The sequence below is a fragment of the Leptodactylus fuscus genome, chromosome 5, assembly GCF_031893055.1.
Source record: "Leptodactylus fuscus isolate aLepFus1 chromosome 5, aLepFus1.hap2, whole genome shotgun sequence".
In the NCBI taxonomy this organism is placed as follows: Eukaryota; Metazoa; Chordata; class Amphibia; order Anura; family Leptodactylidae; genus Leptodactylus; species Leptodactylus fuscus.
Window position 1 is genome coordinate 154,879,200 of NC_134269.1, and position 26,195 is coordinate 154,905,394.

At 39.7% G+C, this 26,195-nt stretch overlaps 1 protein-coding gene across 1 annotated transcript in view; it reads right to left on the reverse strand.

Annotated features, from left to right (window-relative positions):
- PTPRQ (protein tyrosine phosphatase receptor type Q) overlaps positions 1 to 26,195 on the reverse strand; it is a 228,069-nt gene that overhangs the window by 187,215 nt on the left and 14,659 nt on the right. Inside the window, exons 12-17 of the mRNA XM_075274511.1 lie at positions 25,862 to 25,991; positions 24,820 to 24,970; positions 24,039 to 24,145; positions 21,174 to 21,271; positions 4,643 to 4,805; positions 2,679 to 2,939 (exon numbers count right to left, since the gene is read on the reverse strand). Coding sequence (XP_075130612.1) covers positions 2,679 to 2,939; positions 4,643 to 4,805; positions 21,174 to 21,271; positions 24,039 to 24,145; positions 24,820 to 24,970; positions 25,862 to 25,991 — 910 coding nt within the window. The remainder of the gene's footprint in view (positions 1 to 2,678; positions 2,940 to 4,642; positions 4,806 to 21,173; positions 21,272 to 24,038; positions 24,146 to 24,819; positions 24,971 to 25,861; positions 25,992 to 26,195) is intronic.

A 26,195-nucleotide genomic window follows, 5' to 3' on the forward strand; every position in this document is an offset into this window, starting at 1 on the left:
CATAGCCCACATTAGGTCAGAATAGGAGAGCAGTAATATCTATTTTATGCCAAATCCATATACCCTTTCCTTCCCCAGGTGTTTAATTAATCACAGGGGTTTAGAGTGACTGTTATAACCAGTACAGGTTAGGGTGCTATATATATATGGATGACTGAGGGGCAGTTGCTCATGGCTCTCCTATCTACATTCTCCTAATTGGGTCACTATCCTTCTATACAGTCACTACAGTTATGTATTGAGGAATTTATTAACGCACATGGACACCATCATTCCGTATAGTGTGTATCATTTCTCAATTTTTAGCGCACATTGGGGCTCTTTTTTTTGTTTTTGTTTTTTATCTTAAAAATTAAAAGTTATGTTTTAAATTTACTCTTTCTGTGACAAAGTTAATAATTGAGTAAATTACCCGTCAGTGAATTTAAAAGCAATGCTCTGTTATAATACAAGGCATTGGCCAAGTACTTGTGCAAGTAGGGACTGCAATGCCAGACAACAAGGACTAATTTAACCAATGGATGTAGCAAGTATATGGAGGAGCTTAACACGTACATGGTAAAACCCAGCAGCACAGTGTGGGGATCATTTTAGTCTTGCAATGCAGTTCCCTCTATTCCATGTACACTGACTGACTCTTGCAGAACAGAGGTTTTGGCTAGACAGTCACTATAGGCATAAAGTAGATATGTCCAGCAGTTTCTGTATATCAAGGACAGAGCTGATGTACAGATGTTCCTCCAGTTTAAGTGATATGGCCTGGGAAGGTAAGCCAAAAGCTCTATGGTGAAGCTCCCTTTAGCTTCAATACTCACTTACTATTTTCCCTTCCCCCCCCCCTCCCTTCTCTTTATATTCCTCTAACTCCTTACTCTATACTGTTGTACATCCATTTATATTTCGTTTGATAAAGTAGACATGGACACATATTTGGTTTGTTATATGTGTTGTTTATTTCGTCCCCTGCTTAGAATTATATACGATTGCTTGGTACATGCTTTGTTTTGTACATGACTTGATTCCATTCGTATGTACTCTCTTCGAATTTTTTACTGATGTTGTGAAGCTGTAAAATTAAAAAATGTTAATAAAGTGAGATTTAAAAGAAAAGAAAGATATGGTCTGCTAAATATTCATCCTTATCAAAACATAAGTATCGCACAAAAATATTCATTAAAAAAAAAAAAATTAAAGGCCTTTGTTGGATTTTTATGCCATAATTATTTTTTTTCTTTTACATAAATTTTTCCATCAGCACCATGGACAGTGAAAGGGACCAAAATTCAAAAACATGGGTACAAATGGTGCTATTCTAGAGGCAGGTAATATAATAATTCATTATACATCTGTTTATCTATTCTCTACCAATTTATGCAATAAAATAAAACAATCACATATTTCCATTTTCATTGGATAGTATTACTAAATTTACTGCATTGCCAAAGTCTTCTAAAATTGAAACTTTCATATGAGTGTTTGGGATTTAAATAATCGTAATGTAAGATATTCTTCTGAAAATATAGACATCTTAGAGTTTTTTTTTTATCTATTTTATATTATGGGTAAGTTTACACTAAGTAAACGCTAGCTTATTTTTTAGAGTAAAATTACACTTGTAAATTTTGCTATCCCATTGACTTCAATGATATTTTTTTACACGTGTAAAAATACGCCTGTAAAAATACACTTGTAAAAATACGCCTGTAAAAATACACCTGTAAAATGTCATTGAAGTCAATGGGAGTCTTATTTTTACACGTGTATTTTTACACGTGTATTTTGCAAAAATACACGCGTGTTTACTCAGTGTGAAGCAAAAAAAGAGTGAAACACCTGACCCACAAAAATGAAAGTCTCAGTAATTTTAAGTTAAAGGAACCGAAAAGAGATAGATTGTAGTTACATAAAGTGGTTTCTCCTACCATTGTAGTGGTAAAAGACTTTAATAAATAAATTCTGCTTATTTTATTTCTCAACTGATCCATTAAGTAGACATATCAAAATGTACATTTACATCTAAAATCTGTTGTTAAATGTCTACTTTTATTTAAACAAAAAATAAAAAATACTGAGTTACATGTGTACTCTTAAGGGCGGGTTCACATCTGCGCCCCAGTCTCCGTTATGCAGGTTTCCGTTTCCTGCCTGAAACTGGACAGGAGACGGAAACCTGCAGGCATTTTTCAAACCCATTCATTTGAAACACTAAAAACACTCACGGGCGCTCACGGCCATTCATGGTCTACCAGGTTTCCGTCTTCTGCTGGCAAAAAAACGGAAACCTGGATAACGGAGATCAGGCGCTAGTGTAAACCCGCCCTAACTTCAACAGTATTTTTTAGTGTAGTGGTATAAGAGAAAAGCATTCTCAGGTCAACACATCTTCTAAAGAAAGAGGCGCAGTCTCAAAGTGTCCTGCAGACTCTTCAACATGTTCTTCCACTTCACTTGTACACACGCGCATATTATATTACAATTCTGTATAATGTTTGTGTTGTATGAAGCTACAATACAAATAGGAATTCTATGGGGTCCTAGGCATTGGTTCTGTGGAAAACTATTTTTGTAATACAACGCTATACAAATAAACCATATATTAATGTTTTTAAGACCTGGTTAGAAAGAAAAAAAATCAATAATGATATAAAATATGTGGTAAACAAGAAGACTGAACAAACCTGCTACCACCTGTATAGATGAAATATCACCAAGAACATTTCCTTTCAACCTCTGAACTGTAACATTATAAATCCCACCAGGGTAAAGATGGGTTATTGTATATTCCGGCTCTTCTTTGGAAACAATGAACTCTCTTGCATATGTATAGTTCTTAATTATGATTCTGTAGTGAGTAAAACTGGTTCCAACTGGGTCCCACTGGAAAGCCACAGCAGTGGTATTACGGCCTTTCACAGAGAGCCCGCAAATCCCAGAAGGCCCTGCAGTTAAAACACATACAAACACAGTAAGGAACATGGTCATGTGCTGAATTTCTTAATCTAGCCTTATATATATGTATTACTGTGCCATATGACATATGCATCTGATCTATGAAAGTCTGACCATTGGGACCCCCATTGATCCTAGGAATGATCCTGTTCTTGGCTAGCAGAAAATACAGCCAAGCAGCCCCTACCAATCAGACTATTAAGGCATATCTAGTCAAATTGCCATAAACGATTTGATGAGTAAACCCCTTTAATTAAACTGGAACATATTTAGGCAGTTTTATGAAACCTGTAGAAAAAAAAAATTCCAATTGATATTATATGTGTACAGATGTAGCATGTAAAGTTTACATTGACTCTCCTGCAGGAAGAACCACTTGTTCAGAGCCTAAAAAAATTATATAAAGGCATGTTCTCCTTCATGTCACCCATGGAATTAACAAGGGATACGATATACAGACTCCAGTCTGCAGCAATGATTTTTATGCTTTTTTTGGCCAAGAACCCTTCTGAGCTATTAGAAGCCCCTTCTCAGAGCGATGTTTTTAATTGTGCAGTAGTGTAGGACATACAGTAAGGGATTTACCAACACCCATGTTAAGAACCTGCAGTGTGTAGGCACTATAAGGCGCCATATTTTTGTTTCAGACAGGGACATTCAGACATTTGATCCAGTTACACGTGGTTTGGCAAAAAAATTTAAAAAAAAACTGGTGCACATCTGCACTCTTCCATCCAATTTTTTTTTCTGAAAAGTTATGCAACTGGTCCCTGGTTTCTTAAAGGACCAGTGTGCCAGCACCAAACTGCCGCAAACCCCAGTCAATCCCAATGCCCCTTGCACCTCAAAAGGGTCCTTCTCATACCACTGTGACCTAGAGCAAGAAGGTACTTTTGGTTCCAAACTGCATAGGTGTGGATTTGTCCCTGCTTATTTTTCTAACCTTGCTTTCTTTTTCTTTTCTTTTTTTTTTTTTTATGTAGATTGTGAGCCCCACATAGAGCTCACAATGTACATTTTTTCCCTATCAGTATGTCTTTGGAATATGGGATGGAAATCCATGCAAACACGGGGAGAACATACAAACTCCTTGCAGATGGTTTTTTGCCCTTGGTGGGATTTGAACACCAGGACTCCAGCGCTGCAAGGCTGCAGTGCTGACCACTGAGCCACCGTGTGGCCCCTAACCTTGCTTTCTTGTCAGCTGCCACATGACCACTATCTGACCTGCGCTTACAACTGTACTCTGCCAGCCAGGATCCTTGTCTTGTCCCATCTCACCACAAATCCTGCCCAGTTCCTCTGTGCTACAATTTGGAAACACTAGTTCCTCTCTATGCCAGCTGCTGCTTCCCAGTGGAAAGCCCATACCTCCTTGTGAGCAATAAAAGTGAAAAACCCATAATCTGTTGCTTGGCTTAACCTAATGTGTCCACATCTCCACCCACCCATTGTTACAGGCCTAAAATTCTCTCTTAATGAAAAATAGGCCAGCCGACATAGGTCACAGCTTATAACAGAAATTATAGCATGCGGTAACTTAGAGTTCTTCTGTTAGCAATTTCAGCACAGAACTGCAATGTGTGTAAATGAAGTCCAAAATCATGAGCAGCAGGCTCCTTTGTTCACCTCCACAGCGCTCCGCATAGGCAAAGGCCGCTTACATTAGATGAATAATTCAGAGCATACTTACTGGTACTAGCAGTTTTGCGTATTGGAATACTATATAGTTTCCCTTGAATTGTCTGAACCTCAAATACATAGTCTTCACCAGGCACCAACTTCTTTATGACTACTTCATTATGATACACAGTTAGAATATGTAATGATTCTTTTTTGCTTGATTGATAGGTTACCTTTCAAAAGATAAATCATATTAGTTCTTAAAATAATGCTCAATGGATAAAATACACAGAAACAATAAAAATTCTGCAATACTTCCCTAAAGTCCTGTGTCTCCTTTGATACTTTATTTTCTCATATATTATCATCTCCTCAAGAAATATATGACTCAATTTCATATCTTTGCCCCAGGTCAATCATATTTCCCCTCCCCCCATTACAATCCACCAACAGGTCTGAATAAAAAAAGAAACAACAATACTGGCACAGTTTCTAAATTGGCCAGTATTCCGTTGCGGCTTCCCGCTGTTGAATAGGCCCAGATGAATGGGAATAATCAGCAGGGAGTCTTGAGCTGAAGACTGTGGCTTCTCTTCTCTGCACCCTCCCATTGAAAACAATGGGAGGTAGATTTCAGGCGGAATCTGTCCCGGATTCGGGGGCAAAATTTGCCTCCAAAATCTGCAGCAAATTCTGCCATATGAACATACCCTTCCATCCGGTTGATTAGATTAGTGTCAAAGGGAATGGACACCGAATCAGTCTGTGACTGTTCTCTGCAACAGTTTAATGTCTGTTGCTGTCATCCTAACACAGGAACAGACATCTTGGAGACAATCTTGCAGACATAGAGTGTGCAGACAGTATTTCTTTCCTATATGCAATGCACTAACATGACATCACAAAAAATCCTGCATGACTGGAGCGTATGGAGGGGATGTGACTTAGCTCTCACTCAGTCTAATAAAGTAACAAACTGCCTTTAAATTATAATGGAAACAGTGTAGCTCTAGAGCATGATTTGCATCAGGAAAAGGGGAGGTGTACATGTGTGTGATTTTCATGTACTTTGTGCAAATCACCCAGGTTTCCCAGATTCAGTAGCTAGCTGTGTCATAACTTAGAAAGAGGTTTATATAGGTAGGTTTTGCTTCAGCAGCTCAGCTGTCTATATTACAGCATTAATTATATAATTACCTGGTATGCTGTCTAGTTTTCTCAAGTCCCTGAAATGCACATCTGGCATGATATGGGACAACAATGTGGCAAGGAGTTTGATTTATTAAAATAAGTGTAGTATTCAGTTTTCCACATGCTATCCTACCCATCTTTCCCAGAACCCAAATTAACCCAAATCAAAAAAGAAAGTTTTGGCATAAATGTCACCTGCTTAACCCAGGAAGAAGTGCAGCGCCACCTGCAAAACACTAAAATAGAGAAATCGCCCGGTCCGGATGGTATACACCCCCGAGTTCTGAGGGAATTAAGCATGGTCATAGATAGACCCTTGTATCTAATATTTAAGGATTCAGTAATGACTGGGTCTGTTCCACAGGATTGGCGAATAGCAAATGTGGTGCCAATTTTCAAAAAGGGGTGTAAAAGGGAACCTGGAAACTATAGGCCAGTAAGTTTAACTTCTGTGGTGGGAAAGATATTTGAGGGCTTTCTAAGAGATGCTATCCTGGAGTATCTCAATGTAAATAATCTTATAACACCAAATCAACATGGGTTTATGAGGAATCGGTCCTGTCAGACTAATCTGATCAGCTTCTATGAGGAGGTAAGTTCAAGACTGGACATGGGTAATGCAGTAGACGTGGTGTACCTGGACTTTTCAAAGGCTTTTGATACTGTTCCACATAAACGGTTGGTATGCAAAATGAGAATGTTGGGACTGGGGGAAAACATATGCATTTGGGTTAGCAACTGGCTCACTGATAGGAAACAGAGGGTACTTGTTAATGGTAAATATTCAGACTGGGCCACAGTCACCAGTGGGGTGCCACAAGGGTCAGTATTAGGTCCTCTCTTGTTTAATATCTTTATTAATGACCTGGTAGAGGGTTTACAAAGCAGGGTGTCTATATTTGCAGATGATACTAAACTTTGTAGGGTAATCAATAATGAGGAGGATAGTAGAATATTACAAGGGGATCTAAGGAAGCTGGAAGCATGGGCGGAGACTTGGCAAATGAAGTTTAATGTTGACAAATGTAAAGTAATGCACTTTGGGCGACGTAATAAATGTATGACTATGTACTAAATAGTAAATTACTGGGTAAGACTGTCAATGAAAAAGACTTAGGGATTTTGGTGGACAGCAAGCTTACCTTTAATGACCAGTGCCAGGCAGCTGCTGCCAAGGCAAATAAAATTATGGGATGCATCCAAAGAGGTTTAGATTCTCATGACAAGGACATAGTTATGCCTCTATACAAATCACTGGTACGGCCACACTTAGAATATTGTGCGCAATTTTGGGCCCCGATATACAAGAAAGACATAAGTGAACTTGAAAAAGTGCAAAGACGGGCAACCAAAATGATTAGGGGAATGGCTGGACTGGAGTACAACGATAGATTAACAAACTTGGGGTTATTCAGTTTAGAGAAAAGACGTCTACGGGGAGATCTAATAACAATGTACAAATACATGAAGGGACAATACAAAGAACTTTCTAAGGATATTTTTACTCCTAGGCCAGTGACAGTGACAAGAGGACATCCTCTACGTCTGGAGGAGAGAAGTTTCACCAGAAACATAGAAGGGGATTCTTCACAGTAAGAACAACGAGGCTCTGGAACGCTCTGCCCCAGGAAGTGGTGATGGCGGATTCACTGAACAAGTTCAAAGTGGGCCTCAATGTCTTTCTTGAAGAGAAAAATATAATGGGTTATGGTCTCTAGATTTTAAGGACACGTTGATCCAGGGTTTTATACTGACTGCCATATTTGGAGTCGGGAAGGAATTTTTTCCCCTGAAATAGGGCAATTGGCATGAGCCTCATGGGTTTTTTTTGCCTTCCCCTGGATCAACATTGTAGGGGATTGTAGGGTTATAGGTTGGACTTGATGGACTCATGTCTTTATCCAACCTCATCTACTATGTAACTATGTAACTATAACTTGAAAGCAGGCTGGGGGATTTATTTATGTATATGATATGAGTCCTTATTACTGCATTACTTGCCATGTTATCCAGCTTTCTCAGAATCCTGAAAGGGAAGAACTGACAAACTACACTATGATTACACAAGGAAGTAGATTTATGTTATTAGGATTCCTTATTACAGCTCCATGCTTTGTTACCCTGACACCACCTGCTGTGCCCAACAGCCAATGGGTGCAATCAGTTCCACTCATCTGGAAGAATCACCACACTGTCCTCTTTCCAGAAACTGCTAGATCGAAGAAGACGTGATGACTCAGCAATGCAACACTTTAAAGAGGACCTTTCACCATATCTGGGCACAGGCAGTGTTATATACTGCCAGAAAGCTGACAGTGCGCTGAATTCAGCGCACTGTCGGCTTTCCCGATCCGTGCCCGGTGTAAAGCGCTATCGGTCCCGGTACCGTAGCGCTTTACAGTCAGAAGGGCGTTTCTGACCATTAGCCAGGAACGTCCTTCTGCCTCGCGGCGCCAATCGCGCTGTGCTGTGGAGCCGGGAGGAACTCCCCCTCCCTCTCCTGATAATGCTAGTCTACGGACAAGCTGTGTGAGCAGAGGGAGGGGGCGTTCCTCCCCGCTCCACAGCACAGCGCGATTGGCGCCGCGAGGCAGAAGGACGTTCCTGGCTAATGGTCAGAAACGCCCTTCTGACCATAGAAGAGCTACGGTACCGGGCCGTAAGCTCTTCACACCGGGCACAGATCGGGAAAGCCGACAGTGCGCTGAACTCAGCGCACTGTCAACTTTCTGGCAGTATATAGAACTGCCTGTGCCCAAAAGTGGTGAAAGGTCCTCTTTAAGTGATTTAGCACAAAATACCAAGTGCAGCAGAGTCATCACAATCAACAGAACATTTGCACATAGGCAGTACATAAAGCACACATAGACCATCGTGCATGAGAACCAAGCATTAGTCTCACACCTAAGGTCATATTTGTGGAAGGTGCTGGTTTCTGACACCATACGCGCATGCAGCCTTAAAAGGCATTTTCCGGGCAATATATATATATATATATATATATATATATATATATATATATATTTTTTTTTTAAACAATCTGCTAGTGTTATTAATGGGTTAATAAGTGCACCCATATAACTTTAGTAGTGTTTTGAGTGATTTATGGATTTCTCTGGGAAGGCCTAGCATGTTCTATATTTATTTAAGTGGTGTAGCTTCCTGCTGCAATGCATTCTGGTAGTTGAAGGCTTTCACACTATCTCCAACTCACTCCTTAGCCCCCCCCCAACACCCCCCTCCCTGTCTCCCTAGTTATTCCTCGCACTTCTAGCCTTTACTAACTCATTCAGCCCACCCCCACTTCCCCTTCCTACTCCCCACTCTGTTATACTTTACCTGTCTTCTTCCTTCTGCTGGAAATGCGCAGCACTGTGCCCGTAGCCTTCAATACTTCTCTATTGTACATGCTTCCGCTTGTGCAATAGAGATGTATTATTGACTTCAGGCTCCAATTGCACATGAACGCACCAACGTCATTGGAGAAAGAAGAGCTGTTCCCCAAAAGGAAGGAAGGCGGAAACGTACCATCAACAGATAATCAGAATATGTCCCTGGGGTTGTCACATGACCTCCTCAGGTATATGGGTAACTGTACATGTCTGATGATCAATGTTAATTAGAAAGTAGGAGGGGGAGGGTATTTAGATTAGTATAGGGATTTTAGGTTATCCCAGACAATCTCTTTAAAGTTTAAGAGGACATGTCTCTTTTGAGTAGAGGCTGTGAAAACATACTACCCGAAAATCTTTATGTAAACTTTGTTCTAGTCTGTCCTGTGATTGTCTTGAAACATTTGGCAGTAATACTATTTCAGACATAATCCTTTTCTATACAATCTTTCAATCCAGAGATACTGCTTGGATATTAATGAAGCTTTCAATAGAAAAGGAGGCTGCTGACAGCTGCAGACTACAGATGTAACCAGGATTGCACAAAACAACATTTATTATATTTCACTACAGTCAGACTACTGTGCACTCCTTACCCTTTCTAGTGTTGTTCTTTTTCATTTATGTTTTATTGCAAAAGATAAAAATCTGTAGGGCTCAGAAGCCAAAACCATCTTACTTCACAGTTATCGATGCCCTATACATACCTCGACAGTATAGAGTAGTGTATTAAAAAGGTAGTGTATTAAAAAGTATGTATCTGTCTGTATAATAATATCTTAGAGAATATTTGGGTAAATAAAGCTGAATGCAAGACCTGGATTTGCTGTCCTATGTAGGATACATTAGAGACATGTCAGTTCTATTAGCCCTCTTGCAGACGACCATATGTCTGGTCAGTGTGCTATCTGGGTTTTTCATGGATAACAAACAGACCCATTCATTTCTATGGGCCCACACACATGACCATGAATGATACAGTCACGTGTGCAGGCTGACAGTCTGGGCTGCAAAATATGTAATAGGTCCTATTCCTGTCCAATATTGCGGCCCTGCTTCAGTAGCTCCTATTAATTGAATGAAAGGGGCCACGGATACACAGCAGGTACACTAGAGAAGTCCACCCATGCTGTACAGCACATGGTTCTGTGCAACTGGCTTTAGTGCAGTAACAGCAAGTAAACAATATATAGTATTAGTAGAGAGCAATATAGTAAATGAAGCACAAGTAGATATCAGTACAATACATGTAAGCATTGGTAGATAGTGGTACAATGCATGTGGTACATATAGATAGCACTATAGTACATGAACTATAAGTAAAAAGGTATGGTACAAATGCAGAGATTTCAACCTAGGAGAGGCTGACTCTTGGGACCCCTGGGTGAGGTGACATGTCTGCATGTGGAACAGCTTATGTTGCTTTATGCATACCTCCTGGGATGTCTATGGGTCTCCTTAAAATAGGGGTGATCTTCAGGAGTCCCAGAAGAGCAGACAAATCTCTATCTTTCAGTTATAATGTAAACTGGACACTTTTTTTGAGCCATGTCTCAAACAGGAGTGTGGCCAGATATTGCCCACGCCTCACGGCATGCTGTTATCCTGGGGGTCAGCCTTTGAATAGTAGCAGGTATGGCTTTATGATGAGCACCACAAGTGAAAAATAAAACCGTACCACCATTGCATGGGGATCTTCTCTACTGCACAGGTAATTTGCCCACACACTAATATGACTCCACAAATTACACAGCTGTACTATTTTACAAAAGTGACTTTCTTGAGAAGGAAATAATGAAGGAACCATAAAGCAGTCAACGCTCTAAATATATGGTTAACATAAAGAATACTTTTTCCCATGTAAGGTATCTAAGGAATTGGAAGACAGACAATCTATCTATCCAAATGACTGAAAATGTGAGATATTTCATGTGACTGCCTGAAGAGTTGGTGGGAGAGACAAAAAGACTTTGAAATCAGAAATAATGAATTGATAATTCCAAGTGCCATACATCAGCAATAGAAATGTTACAGGCTGATCCATCATGTTAACTTTTGAAAAGCACATATTTCGACATACCATGTGTTATAGGTTTATTGAATGATAAATATACTAGGGAAGATTTAGTAATAATGGATAAGGCCAAGGCTACACGTTGCAGATAAAGCTGCATTTTTGTTGCAGATTGCAAATCCAGGAGTTAGTTTAGTGGTAGGGAGAAGTGTAAGTGCTTCCTTTATACTTCACATTCCTTTGAAGCCATTCAAAAAAAATCACAGCAAAATCTGTAACAAAAATGATTTTCATGGTCTGAAAATGCCTCAGATTTATCATAATAGCTGATGGTGGATTATAAATCTGGCACACCTTCAGGCTACATGCTACATGTTATAGATTACACACAGATTTTTCCATGTATGTTTTCATGTATGAAATCTAAGGGTCCATTCACACAGAGTAAACGAGCGCTCATTTTGGCAAAATACACGTGTAAAGAATACACGTGTAAAATAAAATTTCACACTCTATTTGCTCTACCCTATATTCACACAACCGTGGTATAAATTGGCCATGAAAAATAGACAGCCGTTTTGCTCCCGAGGGACACCTATTAAGGAATCCATGAAAATGGGTAAAAATAGGACATGACCTATTTTTTTTACAGTCCATTAAACAGCTCTCATTCACAAACACTGAATTTTCTGCAGCCATTAATAAAATGTTCATCATAAGGATGATTATCATTTTCGTGTGAATATAGGGTTAGTCTGGGCTAAATTTATGCCACCTATTTTTTGGTTCAGTTAAAAAAAAAAGGCCAAATTGTGGGTTCTTTTTATGGCCACATTTACAATCACTCATCTGGCTCTTATTGGATATATGCCTATAATGGCACAATCCCTTCAAATTTTAACTTCAGACTCCTATGTTCTAAGCCCCACCTCCTTGTCACATGAGGCCGAAAAAGTGATCAAAATACATAATTAGGGTGCATTCACACTGAGTAAAAGCTAGCTTATTTTGTAGAGTAAAATTACACTTGTAAATGTTGCTATCCCATTGACTTCAATGATATTTTACAGGCGTATTTTTACAGGCGTATTTTTTACAGGCGTATTTTTACACTTGTAAAAAAATATCATTGAAGTCAATGGGATAGCAAAATTTACAAGTGTAATTTTACTCTACAAAATAAGCTAGCGTTTACTCAGTGTGAATGCACCCTAACTGTTGTGCAAGACATAATGCAATAGTCATGAACGTTTAACTAAACTTGTATACTCCAAGGCTTACATTGGATTCACACCAGCGTCTGGACTCCGTTATCAAGTTTCCATCTTCTGCATGCAGAAGGCGGAAACCTGTCATGCCAAATCCGGCCGTGAGCACCGGTGAGCATTTTGAGCTTTCCGCAGTTAAACCAGTTTTTTTTAAACCAGACGCAGAGTACTGCATGTCCGACTCTGTGTCCGGTTTTAAAAAAACCACCGGCGCTCATGGCCGTACACTTTTCAAACTCATTAAAATGAATGGGTTTGGAAAGATGCCGGCAGGTTTCTGTCTCCTGCCCCGTTTTATGCAGGAAACGGAAACCTGCAGAACGGAGTGTCGGGCGCAGATGTGAACGAGCCCTTAGTGCCCGAAATTATTCAGTTATGGAATTATATAGATAATGGCATTAACAACATTGATTCTTTATGTAAAATGACAACAAACTACTCTCCATACTATAGTGCAGTCTATGGAAGATTTTTTAAAGGATCCCATCTCCAGCTTTTACTGTAACAATCTTAACCAAAAGTGTGTTGATGAATATGACACACAGCAACACTTACACACTTGGATAACTATACACAAAGGATGTCTACACACTCTGTAGGAGTTATCAGTACTGGTGGACTGGTTGTCTTACTGACGGATGTATTTATTGACATTTACAAAACCACATAACTTCATATCATCATTGTTAGCAATATTTCAGTTAGTAAAGTTGGCCGAGGAATGGATCACCCTTCCATTAGCGCCAGGTCATGACAAGCTGAATTTGCTGATTGTCTCTGAAAATTATGGCAAATTCAGAACTGTTGGCAAGTACAGTATGCCACATATGCCTCAATGAAAACCACAATATCCCCAATGATTTAGCTGCTTTTCCCTTTCATTAACCTAGCTCATTGTTGGCTCTAGCTCTACATTTCTTCTCAGGCTTGTAAGTTGTAAATAGATGAAGGTTAACCTCTTTAGTTTTGCAACCTTAGGTAGGTAACCATAGATGGTCTTATACAGTAAGGGGTATAGATACAGCAGGTGCAGAGGCAGAAAGTGTTCCTTGGATCTGGAACTTGAGGGGGTCCAAAGGCCTCTCTGTAACATAGGGAGACACCAGTATCATAGATAACACATGGTAAGTTTGGCCTCATTGCAAATTTTTCTTTGAGGCCCAGAAGCTTCAAGCTATGCTTCTGCAAAACAAGTTATTAAGCCCTGAATAGCAATATTCAGTGTTTATTCCATGTTTTGCTTTTTTTTACTGACCTCTGTATTGACGTTGATAATGCAATGTGTAAAGTGTAAGACAGAACTATAGCTGCGGCCATGTACCCTGAAGGAAGATCTTTTGACAAGTTCCATGGTATGATACAAGCTTAACTGTAGTATGACACATCAATAACACAGGGAAAAATAAATATTGTATAAGCTATGTCACCAGGAAATGGAGGCTTAGTTTGTGGGTGTGGAAGGGAACGTCACAGTTATGTAAGCAGTTCCTGGTATATTGTTGGTTCCAGTACATGAGTGTCTGGTGGTTTCCTTCTTGAGAAGGCTACATAACACCACCAGTTATGTGTGGGTACAACCAGAAGGAATGCAGTTGGTGTGGTTATTACATACTTACATCTACATTAGTTCTAATATCAGATACTTTGTTAAACTATGGTTATGGATACAACTAAAATTGTTTTTGACATCAGGTCACGCAGTACACTAAGTCAAAAAGATGGAACCTTGGGACCCTGGCCTAACAATGTCACTGTCTACTACTGCTCTGCAAGACACATTTGAAAACTAATAAAAATATGTAGATTCATATTTGTTTTGTACGACAGTCTTGTTGACCCCTGTGCCAACACAGAGTTATCCTGATTTATATGTGTATATCTGTGAAATTTATGCCATTTCATAGCTTTCATAGATTCAGGCATCACTTACACCAGAAAACTTGTGTAAATGATGATGAATCTAAATGGGAGCTGAATTGCAGTACTGGCACTCTACCAATACATAGGGATAGGCGCTATCTGTCTTTGACCCTATGTTATATATAGTATGGGCGCCAGAAGCGACCCCATACAGCTGAACAGTACCATCAGTTGGCCCCTACTGATTGGGTAATTATGGCCTATTCTACGCCCAAAAAATGTATATCCTGTATAGCCCTATACCCATTTGAAGTAAAGTCTTCATTTTCTAGAGCTGTTTAATATATATATGCTACATTGTGATTGCATACCTCTCAACCTTCCTGGATTCTGCGGGACAGTCCCGGATTGTGGTTTGTGTCCAGCAGTCCCAGTCGGCGGGAGGTATGTTGTTATTATTATTATTGTTTATTTATATAGCACCATTAATTCCATGGAGCTTTACATTTGGGGGTTACATACAATACACAAAATATACAGGTAGATATCATACTAACAGTGACCGACTGGCACAGTGGGGCAGAGGGCCCTGCCCGCGAGGGCTTACAATCTATGGGGGAAGGGGGTAGAGACAGAAAGAGAGGGGGAGACAGTTCAGATGGTGGTGTGGTGATAGTGTTATTGGAGGTTGTAGGCCTTCCTGAATAGGTGAGTCTTCAGGGCCTTCTTGAATCCTGTGATTGTGGGGATCAGTCTTATGTGTCTTGGTAAGGAGTTCCAGAGTATGGGAAATGCACGGGAGAAATCTTGGAGGCGGTTGTGTGAGGAGCAGATGAGAGCAGAGTGGAGAAGGAGGTCATTGGAGGATCTGAGGTTACGTGTGGGCAGGTAGTGGGAGATTAGTTCAGAGATATATGGAGGGGCCAGGTTGTGGATGGCTTTGAATGTTAACGTTAATAGCTTGAACTCAATTCGCTGGGCTATAGGTAGCCAGTGGAGGGACTGGCAGAGGGGAGCAGCTGATGAAGAATGGGGGGTGAGATGAATTAAGCGGGCAGCACAGTTTAAGGTGGACTGGAGGGGGGCGAGGGTGTTTGCTGGGAGTCCATGAAGAAGGGTGTTGCAGTAGTCTAAGCGGGAGATTATGAGGGACTGGACGAGCATCTTGGTAGTTTCAGGGCTGAGGAAGGAGCGGATTCGATGGATGTTCTTTAGCTGGAGGCGGCAGGAAGTGTTGAGGGTTTGAACGTGTGACTTAAAGGATAGGTCAGAGTCCAGGGTTACCCCAAGACATCAGGCCTGTGAGACAGGGGTAATTGTGGTTCTGTTAACTTTGATAGATGGGTCAGGTGGAGGGGCCACATGGGGTGGGGTGAAAATGATGAACTCCTTTTTCTCCATGTTCAGTTTGAGAAATCGGGAGGAGAGGAGGTATGTCCCAGATTCAAGTCATCTGTGTCTGAAGGACATTAAACTGGTGGAAAATAGAGGGGAGTTATTAAACTGGGGACAGATGAAGGGGGTATTAAACTGGTGGCAAATAGAGGGGTGGGGACAGTAAATAGGGGGGAGATTAAGAGGGACATTAAATTGGGGACAGCTGGAGGAGGACATCAAAAAAAATGGGAGTCACTGGACAGAGACATTAAGCTACGGGCAATTGGAAAGGGGCATTAAACTGGGGACATGTCCACCTCTAGTTGCACCCAGTTTAATGTCATCCTCCAGCTACCACTACAGTTTAATGTCCCGTTACACCTACCCCAGTTTAATCTCCCACTCTAGTTGCTCCTAGTTTAATGTCCCACTCCAGCTGCCATTAATTTATTGTCCCCCACCAACCACCCCCTCTGTTTAATGTCCCCCTCCAGCTGCCCCAGTTTAATGTGTCCCCCCCCCCCCATTTGCCCCTAGTTTAAACTGGGGCACGAGAAATTGGAGAGGAACATTATAATGTGGGGGCATATAATGTAATGGTGACTGAAGGAGTATTATATTGTGTGGGGGGCACAATGAAACATGGATTATAATGGGTGGAGTCAGCATAGAAGTGGGTAGAGATAAAGTTGCTGTGGCACTCATTTTGTCCCTCTTTCTGTTCTTTGAAAGTTGGGAGGTATGTGATAGGATGCTGTAAATAACAACGTTAGGTTTCTTTTTTTTTACAGTTTTGATGAATATACATGCATATACAAACATACATGTACATCTAAGAGATACATAAATATATACTGCGGTCAGCATGGCTGAGGTTCACATCCTCAATCCAAAGTTTCCTGACCTCTAACCCCCTTCCACTATTACCATGTTTTCAATCTAGTTTTTCCACTTTCAGTGTTTTAAACATACAGTAAATACACATAGCACTAACCATGTGACTAATATGAACGATAGCTTTTCTATATTATATGGTCACCTAGAAGGCAAGAGATCTATATTTCCTAGTATGTCAAGAGTTCATAAAATATGGTTACCCTCAGTGCAAGATCTAAGAATCTCAGTGGGCAGTGCCTGAGTGATGCTGACATGCCTATGCCGCAAGTAGCAATATTCAATTATACCCCCAGCCCAGATCATTAATATTCTAAAGCAGCACATCTGGAATCTGACAGGCTAGACATATTGCCAGCCTAGACCTGATTTATAGTGTAGGTGATGTGAGGGGTTAATTAGATTGACACAACCAATATAGATTTTCATAGTCTTTATATATATTGATTAATCTTTATACACATTGATCATACATTTTATATAGCTACATTGATGTTTAAGTAAAATAGGGTTAGATCTACACTACATTCCAGTATGACCTGTGGTATGTGCCATCAAACATTTTTCATTTGTATTCAACAGTATACCTATACAGACAGGGGCGTAACTTAAGGGGGTGTAGAGGATGCAGTTGCACCCAGGCCCAGGTGCTTTATGGGACCCATAAGCACTTTCATGAGATATTGCAGATACCACCTGGCCCATAAGCCAAGGAGACCCACAAGTTACCTTTACCACGCTAAGGTTGATTATATTTTTTTTTTATTTCCAGTGTCATAGCTATAGGGGCCCTGAACCATGGAGGGTTCCAAAGATCCATCTGCCACATAAAATATACCACTATTCTAAATGGCACAATGTAGGACTGGTTCCAAGTTTTGCATTGGGGCCCAGGGAAGTTACGCCTTTGTATACAGATTACCGTAGGCTACCTGGCATTGCAGCGCAAATCTTATAAAGTAAATGGGACTCAGCTGTAATATCAAACAATCTGTGGACAGGTACATGTGTGAGGCTAAGATCGAAAGAAAGAAGCAATAGTTTTCTAATCCGGGATAAACCCTTTTATTAAATATATTAATTATTGTTTATTAGTTATTGTTTAACTTAATACTAAGATTACTGGCTGGAAATCTCTAAATCAAAATACTTACATTACATTTTTAGTAGGCATCAAAATTTATCATAGCTTATGCACAATAAAACTGATGTACAAGCAATAAAAAACGTTGCAATTTTTTATTGCATAATTATTGCACAATAATTGCAACTTTTGAACCTTTGAACCCCGCACATCACCTTCCTCAACATGGGCATGATGGGTGGCAGGACCATCGGCTCTGTCATATTCACTTCATTTACACTAGTTTTCTTGAAGTTGTTAGAAAATATAACAGAAATCTCCATGGGCACAAAGCTGATGAAGAGTTCTGTTCAAGTGCATTGTCCCTAGAGGTGTCCATATTGTGATAAATTGGGCACCAAATCTCATGGGGTAGGGATTATCAAGACAGGAGTGAAAGACATGAGTCAGTTCTATTGATTTCTATTGAGTCTATGTGGCTATCAATACAGACAAATATAGGACTTCAGTTTTGTTTTTTGTTTTTTTATTAAAATACTGATCTTTAAATACATCTAGAGAATTTAATGGTATTTACAACAGCTACATGATGGCTGTCATGCCTAAAGGCCCTCATTCACATTGAAGATCCAGCAGGTGCGGTCAGCTATCTAATGTGTATGGTGGCTTTATGACTTGCTGTTGAATTTCTCCTCTCTATGCAAAGCTGCCACCAGAGGTCCACACTCTCCATTGAAAACCAAGTATGTATTTGTTTGAGGCAGTCGGGAGGAACAGCTGTTAGCTAAATAAGCTATGGATAACAGCTATTTAAGGTGTATGGGTATCTTAAAAGATGCAAAAAGTGTCTAGACAGTATGCATGATATATGGTCAGACCTGGTACATGGATGTATCGGTGCACTGAAGTGAACGGAAGAATAAAGCAATGACTAAGGTTTTTCTGGAGTCTAAAAAGATTTTATGTCTCCATTGTTTGCCAATAGTTTATCATGTATCAATTCATTTCAATGGTTCTAAAGTGTTGAGTCTACCTTCCAATGTAAATAGTAACACTTTTCATCATTTATTAGGATATTATGTTCACGGATATATCCTGCAATGCTTTAATAAACTTAAATGCCCCGTTTTAAAAATGTAAGTACATGTCAACAGAAGTGGAGTATGTTAGACCATTCTGGTTGTTATTGTAAAACATTTCTCTGCCAGAGAAGAATGGTAAATGATATGGGCTAGAATAATAAATATTAGATGATCAGTAAAATGATCTTGGCTGACTCACTGGTGTTTGCTAAGTAACTGACATACAGATGTCGTACTCATTAAAAATGAATCCATTGTACCATGTGTTTAGAAGAGGATTTTCATGCTCACTGATCACTGTCTTAAAATACTTTAACAATTGTCTAAGAGAAGAAAAGCGCAAATGCATTTTCCTGTAGTGTTCACACTAGTAGGGATGTTATCAGTACTCAGCATAAAACATAGGGGTAATAACACAAAGGTGGATCATATATGGGAAAAAGCCATCTGAGAAATTTATCGTCAAAATCAGTGGAGCATGTTTGGCTGTGCTTACACACTCCTATGACCATTGGCTCGGAAGCATTAGCCTAGCTTATGTTGCTGGTAATCCTGCCCTGAAACTGACCCTTAAATCGCTACTATGTATTACTTTGGCTCTCTAATCTTCTAGTATCTGACATTCAGTCTTTGACTTCTCAAACATATCACTGGGTATCCACATACTTTGGCAACTACACTAATTCTGTCTAAATAATCAGATGAAAATGTTTGAGAGAAGTTTTTCATTTCATATCCACTGGCTAACACGGTACATGGACATTTTTTCTTAAATAATCAGAATCGTACAAAAGGTTGCATGAGAAATACAAATAATGACATTTTCAAACCCATTTCATATCATATATCATAAAAATAAAAATGATTACAGTTCCTTATAAAGCTGCACTAACTGCTGCTGGTAACAAGGGGGGGAAGGTCATGGAATCATGGTGACCTGATTTTGGGCATTGTGTGAGAGAGGGGACTATAGGAAGCAGATTATATGAGAGGCAGACTGGCTTGGTCTGGCCAGACCAGTGGGTCCCTTTTAACATTTCTATCCCCACTGCCGCTCACTGCTGCCGCGACTTCTCCTTCACCCCTCCAGGGGGCCTCCTACGCCAAACATTACGTCATTGTGTTGCAACATGTTTGACACAGGGCCCAACGAAGGCTGAAGAGGTCAGTGCAGGAGGCCTTGGGCAGGAGCAGGGATTGGTAAGTGAATGCAGAGCCACATTCTCCTTAGTTCTGCTGAAAATACAACCCAGAACCAGGGAGAAGTAGAACCCAGACCTGGTTCTCCTACTGGTAGAGCAGGAATCCAAAGTCTTCCTACTCTGAATGCTTCTACTCTGAAATCTTGTGCATGTGCTTATTGCTCTACAGCCAGCACATATGAACAGTGCTGTCTCCGTTTGCTGGGCAACTGACATATCTGCAGTACTGTAGAGGATGATGCAGTCGGAAAAACAGGAATTATCGCGTATGCACAGATCATGTAGCTGTTAGCGCATGAGTGAGATTTCATTGAAAGAGTTGTCATAATGGTTCCAAGTAGGGACGTTCATCAGTAAGGCAGAGGAAGAAGTTGGGCAGGGATAAACATATTGTTCAGCGTTTGGACTGAAGAGACAGTGCTTAATGGGGTATTCCTATAACTCTTGTTCTGCAGCCTGAAGGTTCTGTACTCTTCACTTCCTGGATTTCTTGCACATTGGTGGGCGGGGTTTCACTTGCTCTGCTACCTGCTATGATCCACAGTATGACGCTGATGTGGAAACTGATGTAGCAGAGCTGGATTTGAGTCAGCTTGTATTACATACAGAGGTAACGGACTCCTTATCTCAGCCCTTATCAGCCAAATTCAATTAAACTGGCTGATAAGTGGAAAAGCTGAAGATAGACAGCACAGTAATCCCGGAGCTCTCACCTCCCCCTCCCCTATATGAGGCGCTCCGTTGCTTGTCAGCCCCTCCCTCCCCCCCTGAGAGCAGGCAGCTATGTCACTTGAAAAATGAGCTGATAATCCTAAGGGCCAGTGTCAACAATGAAGTGAATAAATTAAGATAGCGGCCAAATAAATCAGTTTTGATAAAGCAATGTATTTAGGAAAAGTCTTATATCTACATAAACTTACAGTATAGATAGGATCCTTGTTATGGGACAACCCCTTTAATCCAGCAGGGACACACCCCAGGTGCATTTGTCACCTAATTTGCAACTAAATTAGAAGTTGTTTTTCTGAATATCTACACAGCACTTTCACAAGACAAAGGTATGTTACCTATAGTAATAACTGCCCCTATAATGCTTTATAAGAAAAAAATGTAATTTACTGAATTGCAGGTAAAGTTATAATTTTATTGTCACATTGTTATATTTATATTTATAGTTTCATAACTACACACATTGGTACCACATATATGTAAAATGTCCATTAAAAGGACCACTTACTTGAAATTTCTGATATCTTCCTTGTGGGGGTTTCCAGGATAAGTAAATAGAATGTTCCTCTTGACCAAGAACATCCAGAGCTGATGGTGGTTCAGGATCTACAACCAAATTGTTCAAAACTGATTGGTGAGATTTATCGTGAAGGGAATTTTTAAAGAATATAGACATTTCAGAAGTAGTCAGTGGTATAAAAATGGTACAAAATATTTATTCAAATAAGCTCAAAACTTTGTGTCCTTTTACACCAGATGTTATGTACAGGTCATCAACTTACTCCACTCACTCAATCTTGCACTCACCCTTCTCTCATGCCGCAAATTGAGCGTAAATACAACACAGTTGATGCACCCCAAACATACGCCACCATCACCACTGATTTGGCTCAGTGGGAACTTTACTCAAATATATTGGTGTCTCTCCAACAGTCAGACACAAACACACCTCAAAAATCTAATGGGTTCATAAAGCAACACAAAGTAACCTTAAATTTAACAACTCAATTCCCAAAGGATTCAGTGCTATATATACAAGAAAGGTTGACAAAAATAATACAACATTGCAAACAGCCTTAATAATAAATGGGATAAAAATAGAATAATACTTAAAAGGCTTTGTCCCAAGATCTTGGTAATTGTATTTAGTGAAATAGACACACCCAGTTATCTCTGCTGGATCCACAGATTTGACATCAGTTCTAATGTCTTGTAGGTTCTTAAGGGTAGGGTTCAGCCACACCTCCCTGCCAGGGTGTCCCTGTCCTCTTACTCCCTGAGTTGGGGAATGAACCAATCATCCTTATCTGGACAGAAGAATCCTTTCCCTCACCTTAGAGAGCTGTTTGTCTCTACTGGCTCTGAAGGTTATCCCAGGGGCACTATACCCCTCTTCCCCCTTCTGTGTCTGCTTGACCAGATGTCATAAAACCATTTAAAAAAACATATGTTTGTGTACAGCCAGAGAAAAGACATTTCCTTTCGGACCCCCTTTCCTTTGTATACACACAAATAAAAAAAATTATGATAGAATTGTGTGTTATTTCACATGGCCCCCCCAAAAAAACATAAATAAAAGCTAATCAATACATTGTATGTACCCCAAAATGGTGGCAAATGAAAACACTGTAAAGTGCTGTGGAAGATGGCACTATAAAAGTAAGCATAATAAATAAATAAATAAATAAATAAAAATACAACTCGTCACACAAAGAATATGCCCTTGAATATCCTGTTTCCCCGAAAATAAGACCCCCCCCCCCCCTTCACCTTCTGGATCACATACAACCGGCAGTCATGTCGGCGCTCCAGTAAGGAAGCATCAGCATGACTGCTGATTGTTCCCCGCTCTAGCCGCTGCATGAGACATCCCCGAAAATAAGAAAGGTCAAATATTTTGTTAGATAATTAATTATAAGAAACTGTCTTATTTTCGAGGAAACAGGGTAGCTATGTCGACAGAAAAAGTTATGAATTTTGGAAGATGGGGAAGAAATATATGAAAAAGTCACCAAGCATTAACGTACAAACTGCCTTGCATCCTTAAAAGGGTTAATACAAGCTTAACCCCTTAGCGACCCTTGACGTAACTGTACGTCATGGGTCGCATGGGGATGTATGGAGCGAGCTCACACGCTGAGCTCGCTCCATACACGGCAGATGCCGGCTGTATAATACAGCCAGGACCTGCCACTAACAGCAGCGGTCGGTGCCCGAGCCGATCGCTGCTGTTAACCCTTTACACACTGCGGTCAAACGTGACCGCAGTGTGTAAACGGCACCGGCGGCATGGGCGCCGCCATGTTTCCCCGATCGCCGCCCTCCTGAACGTCACATGAGGGCGGTGATCGGTTGCTATGACAGCCGGAAGCCTATTGAAGGCTTCCAGGCTTGTCTCTGCACTAGATCTATTAGACGATGCCAGAGGCATCGTCTAATAGAAGTGCTGCGATTTTCCTATTCACTGCAATACTGTAGTATTGCAGTGAATAGTATGAGCGATCAGACTCCCTAGGTTTCAAGGTACCTAAGGGGTCTGATCATAAATGTAACAGAAGAAAAAAAAAAGTTTTTAAAAGTATTAAAAAAATTAAAAAAATATAAAAGTTCAAATCACCCCCCTTTCCCTAGATCAGCTATAAAAGTAATTAAAGAACATTAAACATAAACATATTAGGTATCCCTGCGCTCCAAAATGCCTGAACTATTAGAATATTAAAACATTTATCCCGTACTGCGAACGGCGTAGCGGCAAAAAAAATATAAACAGCCAAAAAACGTTTTTTTCAACACTTTGCCTCCTATAAAAAATTGAATAAAAAGTGATCAAACCATCAGATCTTTCCCCAAATGGTATCAATAGAAACGTCATCTTGTCCCGCATAAAAAGACACCACAACCAGCTCCATACATGGAAATATGAAAAAGTTACAGGTGTTAGAACATGATGACACAAATTTTTTTTTCTATTTTGCAAAGTTTATCATTTTTTTAAAAGTATCAAAAAATTTCAAATACTATATAAATTTGGTATCACCGCGTTCATACTGACACGTAGAACACAGGTAACATGTCATTTGTACCAAACAGTGAATGCTGTAAAAATTAAACCCATAAGAAAATGGCGCAAATGCATTTTTTCTCCAATTGCGCCTCATTCTGAATTTTTTTCCAGCTTCCCAGTACATTGCACAGCATATTGAATGGTGCCATTACAAAGTACAATTTGTCCCGCAAACAATAAGCTATCATGTGACTCTGTGAACTGAAAAATGAAAAAGTTATGGCTCTTGAAATGTGAGGAGGGAAAAACGAAAATGCGAAACCAAAAAATGGCCTGGTCCTTAAGGGGTTAAATCCTTTATACATTTACCTGTACAGAGGTGTATAACTGCAGGAGCACTTTGCTTTAATCCACATGTTGTTATAATACTGATAACATATTCAACACCAGGTAAAAGGCCTCTGAAAGTATACTGTCTATAAAATACAAAAATAACAGATAAATAATTTATTTAACTGGTCATTATGTTGTGCCTGGTATACAGTACAGAGGTCACAGTGATTATTTCATGGCCCCATTGAAGTGGACCTTTCACCACTTCCACCAACTCTGGTTGTTAGCATCTGTTAATAGCTGCTGCTCCCCTGATTTGGGCACAGTTTTTTCTCTAGCACCCACCATTCCTCAGCAATCAATGCTGTTAATTTTGGTGCCTTATCTGCTGTTTAGGCTCTGTACTGTCTGAAGGGTGTCAGGCAAGAGCAACCAAGGGGTGTGATTCTGAGGTCAGACACTGGCATCCTCTGATTAGAAATCTGAGTGTGCCCCCCCCCCTCCTTTCCCAATCTCTGCCTGAAACTGCCCTTCTAACATTAGAACATAGACACCAAAACTAAATGCATTTGTTACTAAGGAAATGGTGAGGACTAGAGAGAAAATTCTAACTGTACTGGAATCAGTGGTGCAGTGCCTATTAACAGATAAAGGTAGTGAAAGATCCCCTTTAAACACCCGAGGGTGGAGACGCTGCCAGCAAAGATAAATAAATAATATCATATTCCTGGAGAAAAAAAAACTTTAAGTATCATCTAATTAAAAGCTAAAGTTTAACTATAATGCACTATTTAAAAAGCTAGACTAGCAAAAGTACCTTTTACTTGGTTGAATCATTTCAGTTTTGATGGTGCTTTCTGCTGATATGGAAATGATATATCCATCAAACCCACTAAAGGTCAGTTGCCAGTTGACGGTTATTGATGTTGTATCTATTGTGTGGCTTACATATGTAACAGATCTAGGAACTTGTGATAAAAACAGTTTACGGTTATGCGTAAACAAAATAAAGCAACATACTACAAAAAACATAGCAGAATATAAAGTTACTAGTAATTCTACGTTACATTACTCTAGTATTGCTATAACTTTATCCAGGAAATACCTGAATGCCCTTATATCATTTGGGAATTCAATTAACTTCATTTGGACCAATGCAATGTTTTTTTTATTGCAAGTTAGGCAGTTTTTTATGGGGGGTTTTGAGCCAAAGTCAGATGAGAAACTAAGTTTCCATATTGCAAAACACAGGTAAAAAAAAAAAGCGTTGTGATAAAATACAGCAAAAATGTGCTGTTTTTATCTGCTTTTAAACTTCCCCTATAAAATCTATAGGGCAACCTCTTGCGATTCCAAAGTTAAAATTAACATGACTGCATTCACTTTTGAAAAAGCAGCTTCCACAGCTCTTTTTTTCTACAGTGTGTGAAAGAGATTACCCCAAATCACTTTACTGGTACATTGCTGCATTTTTTTTTATTGGCAGCGTTTTTATCGGTGTTTCACTATGTGTTGCGGCTTATATAGTGAGGATACGCTTTTTATTCCCTGAAACAGCACCACTCTTGTCCAAGGTCTGTCTGGTATCAGTGCCTTTAAGTAGATGAGGCTGAACTACAATACCTGCAAAACCAGTAGATAAGAGTTGCTCTATTTAAGAAAAAAAAAAAAAAATTTCAGTCCAGGTTTCTGTGCTTTTTCAATGTCGCCTGTATAAAGCTTTTCTTTTTTATAAGGGAAGGTCAGTGGCCAACCCAACCATTCTAGTGTCCTACTATTATGAATTTTAGGCCAGGTAAAGTTGGCCAATAATGGGCTACCCACAAAATAACTAATGTTTACAAAGGTTAAATACTTACATGTTTGTATAAGTATTGTAACAGGTAAACTATCTCTGAAGTACTGTTTTTCTGTGGTTACCATGAATGTATAGAATGTCCCAGGTGTTAACTGCAAAAAAACTGCTGACTCTTCAGTCACTTTTTGAACCTTGAAAAGAGACAATATTAAAATTGATTGGAATTATGAATGATTTGTCACATTCTTTACACTATTTGTATTAATGGTAGCAAAAAAATCTTTTCACTAATTTTTCCAAAATGCAAAACTATAAACATATAAAAATATTTGTCCTATACGTGAATGCTGTAACAGAAAAAAAATAAAATACAATGGTCACCATTAGCCCTCCAC